Source organism: Hydra vulgaris, chromosome 03 (assembly GCF_038396675.1).
Source record: "Hydra vulgaris chromosome 03, alternate assembly HydraT2T_AEP".
NCBI lineage: Eukaryota > Metazoa > Cnidaria > Hydrozoa > Anthoathecata > Hydridae > Hydra > Hydra vulgaris.
This window is the reverse complement of record NC_088922.1, coordinates 23,360,001-23,375,733: the sequence shown is the minus strand read 5'-3', so window position 1 is coordinate 23,375,733 and position 15,733 is coordinate 23,360,001. Positions and strand designations below refer to the sequence as shown.

At 26.9% G+C, this 15,733-nt stretch overlaps 2 protein-coding genes across 3 annotated transcripts in view; both read right to left on the bottom strand.

The window, feature by feature from the left end:
- Positions 1–819: 819 nt before the first annotated feature.
- LOC101237473 (germinal-center associated nuclear protein) lies at positions 820–6,093 on the bottom strand. Its single transcript, XM_065792695.1, has 2 exons — positions 5,668–6,093; positions 820–1,884 (listed from the first exon to the last, which is right to left on the bottom strand). The coding sequence occupies exons 1-2, from the start codon at positions 6,041–6,043 to the stop codon at positions 1,040–1,042; spliced, it is 1,221 nt and encodes a 406-aa protein (XP_065648767.1). The 5' UTR covers positions 6,044–6,093; the 3' UTR covers positions 820–1,039.
- A 1,278-nt stretch (positions 6,094–7,371) lies between these two features.
- LOC101237753 (WD repeat-containing protein 91) overlaps positions 7,372–15,733 on the bottom strand; it is a 68,693-nt gene continuing 60,331 nt past the window's right edge. For both annotated transcript variants that reach the window (XM_065792693.1, XM_065792694.1), the window contains exons 13-15: positions 9,464–9,576; positions 8,010–8,216; positions 7,372–7,938 (exon numbers count right to left, since the gene is read on the bottom strand). In XM_065792693.1, the coding sequence (XP_065648765.1) occupies positions 7,786–7,938; positions 8,010–8,216; positions 9,464–9,576 (473 nt within the window). In that variant the 3' untranslated portion in view covers positions 7,372–7,785. The remainder of the gene's footprint in view (positions 7,939–8,009; positions 8,217–9,463; positions 9,577–15,733) is intronic.

The following is a 15,733-nucleotide window of genomic DNA, read 5'->3' as shown; positions in this document are numbered from 1 at the left end:
ACTTCCTGATTCTCCTTCTAGGCCCACGAATACCCACAAGTACTCGATAATTAAAATATTAATTACATATGATCAATAAGTAATCATTAATGAATAATTGAATTGCATAATTTTTAGTGTTATAAAGATAAAAGAACCATATGGAAACAATTACTTCTTTGCGGTATTTATTCTGAACGACATCACGTGATTCATTTCTTTTTATTTTTACTGCATGTGGCACATGTAGTGAAAATAAAACGAAATAAAAAAAATTATACTAAATTTAAATAAAAGCGATTATACTAAAAAAATGAATATATGGGATTTACTATTAAATTTTATTTTAGTCTAAAACGGCGGATAAACAAAATCCGAACGACTAAAAAGACGTCTTTATGGGACGTTCAAAAAAAACGTCTTCTTTTGAGTCCCGTATGTAGAAATTTATTTTTCAGTGAATTGTACTAATTTATTTTTAAAAAAGTTCAAACGGGACTTAAAAAAAACGTCTTTTGAACGTTTTCTCGGGACAAAAAATAAAATGCTTGAATTAAGTCTATAGAAGACAAAAAAAAAAACGTCTTTCGTCCGACAATGCCCGCTGGGAAGTATATCAAATCATTGAGTTTTAAAAGGTGGTCGGAATGACGGCTCTAATGTTAGACAGTTTCAAAATTGTTTGATTAGTTTTTTTTTAAATGAATTAAAAATAAATTTTTGGTATTATAAGTTGTGAGATAAGATTTTTTTTTGTTCTTCATTACAAATGTTGTTCGGATTATCAGTACAAATTTTGTATTAAGGATAATTAACTATATTTTAAAATAAACATAAAAGTTTGCTTTCAAAATTTAGACATTAGTGTATAAATATGATATATAATCAAAAACAAATAAAAAAAAAACTTTCAAAAAACATGTTTATGTGATTTTAGCATATTTTAAAAGCCACTTTTTTTTTTTAAAATATTATTGATTTTTTTTACAAAAATTTAATATTCGTTCAGACCATTCAAAAACAAAAACAAAAATAACAAAAAAAACGGAAAATAATTTTGCTAAACGTCACCGTCATTTTTATTAATTGTGTCTACTAAGAATTTAGATTCTAATTGATTTTCTCGAAAAAGCATTTCTGAAGAAAGAGTAGAATTTAATTCAATGAGCTCGACTGCACTTAAGTCTTTTACAACTATATTTTTGTCAAAGTATAAAAACAAAACAGTAGAAGGAACAGAAAATCCACACGCGTTTAAAAATATTCTTGTATCGTCAGTTGAGTTAAAAAGCATCCATTCTTTCAGTTTATCTAGCGGAAATTTTAACGATTTGTTGCTATAAGCAACATTAAGTTGCTTAAGAAAATTTATTCTAATAATATTGTACATTTTGATCAAACAACACGATTGAAGAAATGTTAATTTTTTAACCAATCTAAAAAAGCGATAGTAATTTTTTTTATGGTAACATTCAAACAACGCTCTTATTATGTCAAGTTCTTCTCGGATGTCGCAATGACTGTGATAATTTTTGAAAATAAATTCTTTATAGTAAATGGCCGAATTTTGTATATTTAGCAATATATAATAAGAAATAAACTCATATCTATTATACAAATGATTGTTTTCAAGTTGAGCAGCATCGTAGTACTCGCACCAATCCCCCATATAAGAATCTAGTAGAACATTGTTAAGAACTGGATCATAATCGTTCAATCTTTCATACATTAGCAAATTGAAAACGGCAATATGATACCGAATTATTCGCTCTAATATTGGAACAGCATATCTCCATGACAGTTGTTGTATTACGATATCTTGACGAACACAGCGAAGTCTATCAGAAATAAAACTGGTCTTCGACACCAATGATTTCGAATGGTTAGGTGTTTCAAGAACAGAACCTAAAAAAAATAATCAAAGGAATTACGTGTGCAGAACTTTAGTAAACAAAGAAAAAGGAATTTTTCAAATTATCGCATTAAACGGTCTCACGAAATGAGAAGGGTATTATATATAAAGTTTGTATACATTGAAAAACTACTATCAATCAACCGTAACTTTACCTAATTAAAAAAAATATTTCATAATTAGTGTAATAATTATGAAACATCTTTTTTAATTTTGACAGTAATAATTTTGATTCAAAAATTACCGCAATTTTAGGGTACTTAACAAAAATAAAATAATTTCCTTTAAAGTTTAAAATAGGTAAATTTCAAAAATTTTCAAGAAATCTTGTAATACAGTGACTTCTAAAACAACATTTTTGAAATATATCTGTTAGCACCCCCTTAGTATAATAACAACAATATTAAAATTTTTTTTGAATAAAAATATTTTTAGATGTTTCTACCTTAAACGGGTCCCTAAAATTACAAAAAAAAAATTTTCTCAAAAATATGTTATGTTGGTTCTCAAAATGAAGCTAAATTATATAAAAATTCTAAATCATCATTTAATTAAAAAAAAAAAAAGAGCATTTTCACAAGATTTTTTAATAAAATAATTACTATTTTTAATATTTTGTATACAATTTCACATCAATTCAACATGTTCAAAAATTCAACATGACTTTTGGAAAACTTTGTTTTAAATAATATTAGTGACCTGTTCAATGTTTAATGTTCAAGGTTTATGTTCTGTTCAATGTTTAATGTTCAAGGGTCTGTAGCAACTCCCCCCCCCCCCCAAATATCTTTTGTTCAAATATTTTTTAACTCTAATTCTTTAACTAATGTGTTAAAGAATTAAAATAACTTTAAATTCTTCAACTAATGTGTTCTATGTAATAAAATGAAACCTGCTGACACCCTCTTAATGTGTTCTATGTAATCAAAATAACTACAGAGTTATTTTATTACATAGAACACATTAAGAGGGTGTCAGCAGAACTTTTATGTGCTTAATGATAGGTATCTAGTTGTAAAAAACAGCTTTAACCTTTCCATAATGGCATTTAAGTGGCATTGTGAAACCAATAAACGGCATAACAGCATTTAAATCCAAACCATACAAGTGTAGAATCATAGATATAAAACTTGAAAAAAAAATTTAAAAATTTCAGCAAACAAGCAAAATGCATTACTGCAAGTGTTAAGCCTTTTCTGAAATAGGAAAAAAATGGAAATGATTTCGAGGTCATAAATTTCACCAGTATGTTTAAATGTTTAAATAAGTGCTTTTAAGGATTGAGTCTTACTCTCCACAACCTTGCTAGAGCACTTTTGACTTTATAAATCATAAAATTAAAAAATTATGCTATACTTGAAAATGGTTTAAATGTACAACTGCCAAGTGGGCTATTTGTGTGTGTGTTTTATAAGTATCATACCAAGCAAATTAATTTATAATTACTTAACTGAACATTCAAATCAAATGTGTTTACTATTTTTAGATAAATTATTATTATCTAACACAGCTAGTGCATTTGAAACATTTTATAAAGATGATTTAAAATGCAATTTTTATACATAAAAATCTTCCTATATTTTTAAAAATTTTATATGCAATAAGAGACGATTCTACAAACAAAATGAGAAGGAATGAGGGGAGGGGGGGTTGAATCCTTAAAACTGGTTCTTAAAAGTAAAATAAAAGCTCCTTTAAAACTAAAATTCACCCAAATGAATTATGTCAAATACCAGACTAGCCGACTAAATTCATCAAAAAACCAACTATAACTTGAAAATCACCTTCTTTGTGGGGGTGAAACAACCCTTTCCCTCACACACCCTCCACCTAAAATTGTATTTGCATACAATCTTTACACATAAAAAATCTTTGTTTCTTTAAAACACTCTACAAAAATAGTACACAATAGCACTTGTTAATCTAAAAAATATTTTATTCTTTGTATTTTGTGAACATTTTACATCGTGGTTGAGAGAATTAAAAGCTAGAAATATGTTATAAACAAGCTCAAAAGACAAGCTAACTCAAAAAATATCTACTTTTTGTTGTTTCACAGAAGTAATGTAAGTAAAAGTAACATATAACAAATTGAGCGTTTTATTGAATTTTTTTTTAAAAATCCGTGATTCTTAAATTGAATTAACTTGATTACAAAAATTTGGGGGAAAAATTATACTTTAAAATTTTTTTTCCTGTTACACCCCTGGGTTTGTTCTATATAATAAAATAACACTGGATTTAAAATTTTTTTGCATAAAAATATATAAGGGATTTTTAACAGGCCCCTAATATTACCCAAAAAATATTTTTTAAAAAATCAACTTGGTACTCAAAAGAAGTGAAACTTCATAAAAGATTTAAAAATAGTTTATAAAAAATATTTTATAAAAAAACTTGTCTAAAAAAATTATTAAGAAAAATTATATAAAACCTTTTTTTGAAATCGTTAAAGAGTCAATAGTTTTTATGCAATAAAATTGAAAATAATATTTATTCAAAATAGTTTTTGAAATTTTTATAAAATTTCAAAAATAGTAATCAAATGCTAATATAATTCAAAACTGAAAAATCAAATTTTGAAAAAGGTTTACATAAACTCCTTTATGGCTTAGTACAATTATATCCAATATGTAAAGTAGGATCTGGATTGGCATCAGTAGATGTTCCACCTAAAAAATCTATCAAACATGCACAATCACTGTCACACGGATTCCATTTTTTCTTATTTTTCTGTTCTCTTTTTAATAAACCATCAACTATTTTATTTTATCTAGAACTTATTAAAGAACTTGGAAAACAGTAAAGGTTGAAAGGACAATTACAACCATATTGTTCTTTTTTCAAACCTTCATGAGCATTACATTCTTATTCTTTACACTTGAAAAGTTTATTTAAACAATTTAAACAACCTATGACAGCACAGTTACCTCTTTCCATTGTTTTGAATTAAAAAACAGAGATAAATAACAAGTCTATATATTAAATATTTAAAAAGGTCTTTGTCAAATATTCAGACTTTTGCCAACACAAAATGGTAGAACTTCAAGTCGGATAGGTGTATTGGAAGCTTATGTAATATTTGAACTCTGATATGTATACAAAAAAACAACCTGGCAACAACTGAAGACATAAAAATAATTCCTAATACAATTATTACTTTAACAACTTTTTTGCGCTACTACAATTTGAAATTAAAAAAAATTGCTTTTTTATAATTTATTTATCTCTTAATATCCAGAATAAACTTCCTAATGTTTATCATTAGAACATTAAAGCTTATCAACGTCACGTAGTTATAGCTTATCAATGTCAAGTGGTCATAGCTTATCAACATCAAGTGGTTATAGCTTATTAAAGTCAAGTGGTTAATGCTTTTCAGCGTCAAGCTGGTAAAGCTTATCAATGTCAAGTGGTTAAAGCTTATCAACATCAAGTGGTTAAAGCTTATCAACAGGTAGGCAAATTTTAAAATTGTTGATTAGTTAATAACAAAAAAATCAGTTAAAATAGATAAAACTACAAGTGCAAAGACATATCTCCAGTCAAAATTATTTGTTTTCTGCATATTATCACAAGATGATGTGAAACTGTTATAAGTTTAAATATATTAAATGTTTAAATAAATTAAATGTTTTCCTACATGATATAAATGTTTTCCTACATTATGACAACTGCCTTTATACATATTCTAGATGAACAGAATATATCGCTGATATAAATACGCTGATAAATAATTTTCAAAAAGAATAAAAAAAAACAAAACAACTATATACCTAACAAATATGTTGTAGTTTTATAAAGTGCTTCTGGAGTTCGAAGTAATTTAGGATCAGTTTTCTTGCTTCCAGCTGCTGATCGGACATACTCTTTGACACATTTAGCATAATCAGCTACTGGTGATTTCAAGTTAGATCCTTGCACTGTTTCAAGAAAATGTATTCTTCCTTTTTTTTCCCTTTCTTTGATCTCTTGATGAGGACACATTGCTGTGCAAGACCCCTGTGCCATAACTTTTTCTATTAATATTTTTATTATCCAAAAATATTTAAAAAAAAAGTAAAATATTCTTTTAAATAAAAATAAGATGTAAAACAATTGAAAGCAAATGAATTCATACAAATAAATAACATTCATACAAATGAACAACATTCATACAAATGAACAACATTCATACAAATAAATAACATCCACTAAAAATTCATGGGTATTTCAATGCCCTTAGACATTAAACAGGTCTCTAATATTATATAAAAAAAGCACTTAAAAATAAACAAAAAATTATTTTCACAAGTCATTTTGATAATAATTTTTAAAAATATGTTTTAAAATAAACATATTTTATTTTTGAAACTTGTAAATAATTTCACTTAAGTTGAGAGCTAGGTTGAACAATTTTTGAAAAATTTTTTTTTTAAATAATAATAGGGAGCTGTTAAAATGTTCAAAGGTGTTAATATTTCAGTTTTTGAACAAATATTTTTTGTTCAAAAACTTTTAAACCTACAGTGATTTTATTATGTGGAACATCTTTAGGTATTTTTGCTTTTTTGAATTACCCTAATATACACAAATGGAAGAACACACATCAGAAAATAATACATACACAAACAACACACACAGCAAAAAAACACAAAAAAAAAACAAAAACATACACAAACAAATAACTCACCAAACAAACAACAAAACAAAATAAGCTGTACTTTATATACAAAACAATATAGCTGTACTTTATATGCTTATTTTTAAATTACATTATAGCTGTATTTTATATATTTTATTTTTAAAGCTATTTTGTTAAGTAAATAATACTTTTGTATTATTACAAAAAGTGAAAACAACTGCAACAGGTGAATAAACTAATGTGCAACAGGTGAGATGATCTTAAGAGAATAATTAATATGTTATCCCAAACTGTATTCCAGGTTTTGGTTGCAATAAAAACAACTAAAAAATAAATTCAAGATACGATATTTTGTTTTAACATAAGCGTAAATGAAAAAAAAAAAAAAAAATTATAGATGGAAGGATTAGGGTAACAAAAAAGTACAAATTAAGAAGAACTTTCACCACAACCAGAGTTTTTGATTTTCTTAATGACTTCTTTATACTGCATTGCAGCTTCAGGGTTTTCACTTTCCCATTTTTCAGCAGTGTTTTCTTTTAACCAATTACTTTCTCGGACTTGGACCATAAAATCGGTTATTAGGTTATTAAGAGTCTCTCCACTGTTATTGTTTGTCTTGGTGGATTCTTTTAAATTTTCCATTGAACTATTGGTCAAGTATCAATATAATCATGCATTTAATGTGTGCTTTATCAATACATTTATAGGATAATAAGACTGAGCACAACATAAGCTCTAATTTAATTTATTATTATTGTTTTTCCACCATTTAATTTAACATTAAATGGTGGAAAAATAATAATTGTTTAAACATTCAATAAATCAAAAAAAACCACAAAAAAAAACATTTAAATTATAAATAAATTTATATTTGCTATAAAATTATCAAAATAAGTATATTAGACATTTTTATCATAAAAGTATAAAAAATACCAACATATTTCCATTTATTAAAAGTAGCATAATGTGACATATAATGGCAATTTAAAAAAGAATAATTTACAACTTTGTTACCAGTCTCATAGAACAACAAAAGGCTATAATAATAGACACATTAATTCATAACATTATCTCTCTTTCTATAAAAAAAAAAAAAAATTTTAAAATTTTGATAAATAACTTTTAACCAGTAAAAAAGAAAAGAAGACAAAAATTTAGCAGTATATAAAGCATTATACAAATATTTTTTGATTGCTTACTATGCAGTAAGTGAACAATTAGTGATTTATGAAAGTAACTGAAAAAATATTTTCAAAATTTCACAATCCTATTTTTTTGAAAGTGTTGATATCTGTACAACTCCTTTCTTTGTGCCACAAATGGCTATGGAACGATTCGGCAAAGATGACCAATCAAGGGTTGTCACTTCAGAATTTGGACACACAATGTGCATTGATTCATTAAAAAAATCATTATTTGTCTAAAAGATAATTTCAAAGCTTTAAAATTGTTCAACAATAACAATGCTACCTTTTTAAAAATTTCAATTACCTCATATATCATAAGTCCACTTGGCCCACATATCATTATATAATGGCCTTCAGAATGACAACACATTAGTCGACCACAAAAATATTCATCTTGTCCTAATTGATCATGCTCATTTATTTCACTATAGTAGTGAAGGCCTGTACTTCCTGCTGGAAGAGGATACTCACTTATTTTTGTACTTACTTTATTAACATCCCAAATACATAACTAAATAACAAATGTTTAGAATTAAATTACACTCATGTCAATAATACCATAAAGACAATACTGGGGGATGGGGAGGGGGAGGGGGTAAAGAGACACAACAATAAGTTTGGAAAATTAACACACAAAAAAAATTAGTATTCAAAGATTTTTTACATTTAAATAAAATTTAATTAAATCAATTACATTCAATTAAAAATCTAATTTTTAATTTTCAAAGTTCCAGATTTCTGTGGTACCGTGTTTTATTGATAATAATAGATTAATAGTTGCTCCATCATCCTAATGTATGGAGCAACTAATTATATCTAATGTTATACTTGTTGTATTAAAAAATATAAGACTTTGACAAAAGCATTAAGTAATTTTTAAGTAAAGTTTTTACCATTTTTAATTTGTAAGAAAGTTTCCAAATTACAGAATAGTTATAGTTGCTGTATGTTCCTAATTGCAAAATAATAAACCAATAATCAGGGGCTATTTTAGACCATTTTCGAAAGTGTTGACTATATTTGGGTGCCGCCCAGATTAAAATTTGAGGACCTTTTTTTTTTTTTTTGTTACATTTTTTACAGCAAACATTGTTTTTTTTGTGAAAAAACGCCTATATTTGGCAATATTTCTGCAAAATTTCTCCGGGACTAGGGGTACTGCTGCCCAAATTTTTTTTTCTAGAAGCCGATTTTTTTCCTAGCCTCTGATACTGTAAGTGATATTGTAAGTGTTATTGATATTGTAATGTTTAACTTTTTAAATAAAAAAAAAACATCTAGTTCCAAATAATTGAAACAAAAATCATTATAAAAATAAAATATAGCCAGAGAATTTATAAGCATGGAAAGTACAATCCATATTTTTTTAGCTGGGCAAAACTTAACAAAAAGAAGCCGCTGTGCAGAGAAATAATTTGTTTAGAACATAAAAAGTTAAGATTTAGTTTATGTTAGCAAATAGGTATGAACTAAGAAAATATTTAAAAAAATCTGCAGCTTAATTAAAACTAATATAATTTTAAAAATTTATTTATTTTTCATTATGAATATCATTATATGTGAAACATATTTAAAAAAGATTGTAAACAGCTTTGTATAGAAATTACAAACTAATGGAATGTTGTTATTCCATTAGTTTGTAATTTCTATACAAAACCTATATACAGGGTACATGACTTTATTGCATTTAATTAAATTTCAAATTATTATAATACTGAAAAAGTAACAAAATAATAGAAGATAATAACTGGAAAATACCTTTCCATCAATCCCTAAACTGTATACACAAGTCTCAGAAGGATTAAATATTACATCAATAATATCTGTAAAATGTGCATGCCAATTCATAAGACAATCACCATTTCGAATATCTAAAAAGTTTATCAAATAATTAAAATATGTAAGAATATAAATTTGACTTCACTATTACATAATAACTTACTTGCTCTGTTGCCAATTGCAAGTCAGAACTGCTAGTTTATGATAGAGCCAGAGCTATAGAAAGTTGATCACTCTGGCTCTCAAACAAATTAGGAAAAAAAATTATAAAAAAACTATTTTGTATTTTCAAATTTCTTTAATTTTCATTTTTTGAATTATGATATACATAGCCTTTTGGTAAAAAGCCTTCAATGTTTTTTAAAACTTATATTATTTCTAAGCAAATATATAACTATAATTTCAGGATTCAAGACCACTATCAACTGACAACAAGTTTAGTAGATCCAATTGCTAATATAAAATATTTATAACTGCGATTAATTCTTCTTATTTTGTAAACTCTGACAAGAATTTAAGCATAAAATGTTGTCATTAACATTATAGGGTAATGGAAGGGTAGGCGACTTTGTGACAATTTATTACGAGGGGGAGGGAGAGGGTCTCCACAACCTCAGTTGATGTATCTACATGTTGATTATAAACTCAACTGTGTCTAAACCTTACTTAGTCGATGGGTACACTCTGTTAATGGAGTAGTTACAGCCTGTTAACAGACTTTTACAGCTGTAACAGTCTATGTGCAGTGCAAGTTCTGTGCTTTGACTTTATATGGTCCAAGCACCACAACTGTTTCACTCAATATAAAAAGAGAGCTTGATGTCACAAGTTTATCAAAAAAAAAAAAAAAAAACATTTCCACATAAAAAGTATATAAATTCACTAACTTTAAATTAAGCTAGTTTACAACAATTTTTTGAGTTTTAAGCGTAAATTTTTGTTTACATTTTAAAACAATCACATGACCTTTAATATTTTATGAATAAAAAAATAGCGATTTGCTTTACTGACTTAAATATTGCCTGTTTCAGTAAAAAATCAGGTTTATATAAATTTATAAAAGTATATTTAATAATAAATATCTAAAACATACTTTTTCAATTTTTTTTTGATAAAAAGTGATTACAAATTACTAAAATTTAGCCAAGTTCATCATTTGGCGAGTTTATCTAAAATTGAAGAAAATTTTTAATCATTCATTTAATGTCATATGGTAAAACATTTTATTGGTGTTTATATTCTTTTTACAGAACAAAATTATCTTTAATATTTTAAAAGTTTAAAAAGTTTTAGTAACACCTATTAGGTGATTATTTAAAAAAGCAAACAAAAAGCCGTAAAGCTCACTTTGAAACAACTGCGGCATAGAACTTTATTTAGTTGGTGCACAAAAGTGTGCAGCAACAAAAAAAAACAACCTTTGTGCGCTAACTAAAAAAAAAAATTTCATCACTGAGAGACAAACCTGGAACCCTTGGTTCACTAGCCAGAAGCGGAATCCACTCGGCCACGCTAACATGACTAGTAGTGAGAAAATTATATTTATAAGATAATAATTTTGGATGTTTATATATGAAAAATAGCTATTTAAAATTGCGATATACAAAATTGCTGCATAATATTAGGGGGTGATGAAGGGGTGGGAGGAGGGTCAAAAATGTTGTGATGCATTACAAGAGGAGGGGGTGAGGTTGGGGGTTGGAAGGGAGAGTGTCAAAAAATGTCAAAAACTGTGTAATGTAATTTATGGACAACCCCTATACATTATAATATACATATATATATATGTATATATATATATAAATATATATATAAATATATATATATATATTTGTATATATATATATATATATATATATATATATATATATATATATATATATATATATATATATATATATATATATATATATATAGATCTATAGTTTGTTATCTTTGGGAAGAGCGGAAGGAAAAAAGTGATTCTTACGCCAACATATACGTCACTTTTAATTACTTTTGACTTTCGTCCAACATTTGCGTGTTGGACGAAAGTAAAAACCATTAATTTAATTACAAATTAATCGTTTTTTAAAAAAACCACAAAAACGCAAATTTAATTGACCTGAATGTTTTTAACAATATAAACAATGTTTTTATTTTTATTTTTTTTAATAAAATGTTTTTATTTTTAATTTTTTTAATAAAACGTTTTTGTTTTTATTTTTTTTACTGTAAATCATGCACGGAGTGTTGCTACATCGACTATCTTATAGCCTGACTCGCAAGGGAGTGCTGCTACATCTACTATTTTTTAGCCTGACCCACAAGGGAGTGTTGCTACATCGACTGAGGGTTTGGTTGGGGCAGGCAGTCTCTCAATTAATAAAAAAAAATAATTCCGGTCTTGCATTTTAATTTTTACTTTTTGTCAACATAATATGGAAAAAACTTTCAGACAACATCTACGGGTTGTATATATATACATATATATATATATACATATATATATATATATATATATATATATATATATATATATATATATATATATATATATATATATATATATATACAGTATCGGACAAAACGAGTGCAACCAAATAATGCTAATTTAGATTCTTTATATAAACGTGCTGCATTTTTTCAATTTAGAGAAATAACTATGTAACTGTTTAGAGACAAAGTTCTTCAAGTTTTATTCATCACAAAGTTCATTAATTGTACACAAAAATTAATAAATTAATCAAAAGTATTAAAAAAAAGTTGATTTTCTTCTGGACAAAACAAGTGCAACCCGACAAAATGTTGACCAAACTGTATTTCGCTATCAATATTTTGTGGCGAATCCTTTGTTGTCGATCACAGCCTTGCATCTTCGAGGCATAGATTTGATCAGGTGATCAATAAAACTTTGTGGAATCGCTGCCCAGGCCTTTTGGATTTGTTCAAACAGTTGATCCTTATTACGAACACCTTCATGATTAATTCTGCGGTTGACGATCTCCCACAGGTTCTCGATAGGGTTGAGATCTGGAGATTGAGGCCGCCAATCCATCACCGATAGATGGTTGTCTTGAAACCACTGTTTGACTACTTTTGCAGTGTGTTTCGGATCGTTGTCTTGCTGAAAAAGCCATTTTATTGGCATATTCCATTCAGCATGAGGTAACATAACATCTTTCAGGATATTTTTATACATGAAACGGTCCATTATTCCATTGTTTCGATGTATTGGACCTAGACCGTTAGCAGAAAAATACCCCCAGACCATTACATTGCTTCCACCATGCTTCACGGTCTTATGGCAGTAACATAAATCGAGGGGTTTTCTGGCCGGTTGATGTACACGGCTAATGCCATCGCTCCCAATGATGTTGAACTTGGATTCATCACTGAATAGGACAGTTGGTTATTTCCAATCAATATGAGATGTAGCAAACAGGAGTCTTTTCTTCTGGTTTTTTAGTGAAATCAGCGGTTTCTTTGCAGGGCGTCGAGAAAACAATCCGTCTGATTGTTCGGTCCGATACAGGCAGCTTTAATTGCTTTTGTAATATCTCGACTGATAATATCCAGGGATCCTTCTTGACGGATCTGACAATCATAGAATTCTCTCTAGAAGTGGTGGAACGCGGTCTTCCACCTTTGTTATCTGCTGCCAACTTCCTATTTAGATATTTGGAACATAGTCTTGATACAGTCCATTTTTTCACGCGATATCTATCACAAATACTTTTTTGTGACATTCCACTTACGTATTTGCCAATAATTTTCTTTCTTAGTTCCAATCCAAGACTGTCGGGAGCCATTTTTGCACTTGAAGTCATAAAAATAATAAAAATAAATAATCACGCTTCTCAAGGCTTACCGTGTTACATTTACCTTGTGATGATACAATAATGCTCTGTGGAACACAACGTCTTGGTTGGATGTGGACTGTATTGATGTAATGAAACACTTGTTGTATTTCACTTCTTGTATTGATGTTCTTTGATAAAACACTTTGATAAAACTCACTTCGATAAACTGTCTTGATAATACTGACTGATTGACTTCCATATACTGACTGAATTACATGTCGATTTACATGTCTCTTATATAGTAAAATGAACCTGTGTGAACCTGTTCTGGAAGATTCTAGATGCTTCTTTTCGATGCTTCTGAATGTTTCTGGATACTTCTGGATGCTACTGGATGCTTCCAGATGCTTCTTCTGGAAACTTCTGGAAGCTTCTGCATGCTTCTGGATACTTCCTTTAATTATTAAAAAACTTCCGTGACATTGACACGGACCAGACTTCAGAAAATGAAACAAACCAAAAAAGTTGCACTTGTTTCGTCCGCTGCAAAATGGCACTTGTCAACGAAATTTTGCCTGTGTGCTGTCACCTGTCAGCTGATTGCTCATGTCATGGCATGATATGACTCCAGACTCCTGAACTGTTTGCTGTGGTAGTATAGCCCGTTTTGTTTTTAAGACATGTAAAATTAGGAACACTTTTTAGCATTGTTCGGTGTTGGTTGCAAATGTTTTGTCCAATACTGTATATATATATATATATATATATATATATATATATATATATATATATATATATATATATATATATATATATATATATATATATATATATCAGGCCTTGTTACGAGATTTCGCAGCGTAGCGAAAATGCTTAACGCATTTCTAAGTAACTCAACTCAGCAAATATATTTTGCATCGTTAGAAGTTATATTGCGTCACTAGCGTCTTTTCAAGTATTGCATTGTTATTAAAGTTATTTTATTAACGCGTTAAAAATCATACAAACAGTTAGTTTTTTTCTCACTAGAACAAAAGTTACAAATAAAATCTAAGTTCTTATATAATAAATCATTTTTATTATTTTTTTCAAATATGAACTCAATTTTATTTTGAAAAAAATATTCTTTTCATGAAACGTAAAATAATGTTTGTTTATTTTCTTATTATTTTACAGTTGGTTTTTGATTATTTTATTAACTGTTAATAAACTTTTTCTTATTTATTTTGTGAACTCTTTTTAATAATGTTTTTTAACAATAAAGAGTTTTTTTTTAACTTATCAGTTACCGATAAAATATTCGTGATAATTTATTTTCATAAATTAAACGAATGTCATTAAAACTTTACGTTATTGAATTAACAACAAACCAAATAACTTATTAATAAAATATCTACATTAAAATAAATTGTGCATTTTTTAAACTATTATGACAAAAAATAATTTTTACATTTAAAAGGAATTTATATATTTAATTCCTCAAGATAAAACATAAAACACTTTATTTTTTTAACTAATTTTTATCAACAATAAAAAGAATTATTAAACAAACTGTTTCTTTAACAAAAAATCTATTAGTTTACAATTGCGGTTAAATGCTTTTACTTACGACTTTATTTCTTCAGAATAAACGTCACATAAATGATATCAAAAGATAATTAAAAATATTCTAAAAGATATAAGTTTTTGCGTAACGCAAAACTGCTGAACGCGAAAGCAAATCGCCTTTTCGCAAGCAAAATGCGAGCTGCGTAACGCTTCTTAAAAAGGCCTGATATATGTGTATATATATATATATATATATATATATATATATATATATATATATATATATATATATATATATACATACATTTATATATACACACACATTTATATATATACATATATATATATATATATATATATATATATATATATACATACACATACACATACACATATACATATATATATATATATATATATATATATATATATATATATATATATATATATATATATATATATATATATATATATATATACACACACACACACAGTGAAGTGAGGTGGGATGCCATCCCGTCACCTTTTTGTAAAGTATAAACCATCTTTTTTTATAAATCTCCATATGTAATAATGATTAGGCGAGATGGCATTTTTAATTTACCAAATACCATCCCATTACTTTTTTTTCTCCCCTTTTTACAACATTAAACGAAGAAGTTTGAACAAAAAAATTGTATATATAAAACATATACATTACTATATATAAAATAAATGATTCTACAATAAATGGTGATTAGATATATATTGAAAAACATATATACAATTTTATGCTGTAGATATGTTAAGTCTTTTTATCATGAATAGAAAAATTAAAAGTAAATTCTATATAATATTTACAATATAAAATATAAAATATTTAAATTCATATTATATTTTTTAAAATGTAAAATTTTGATTTTTGATATAAATATTGATG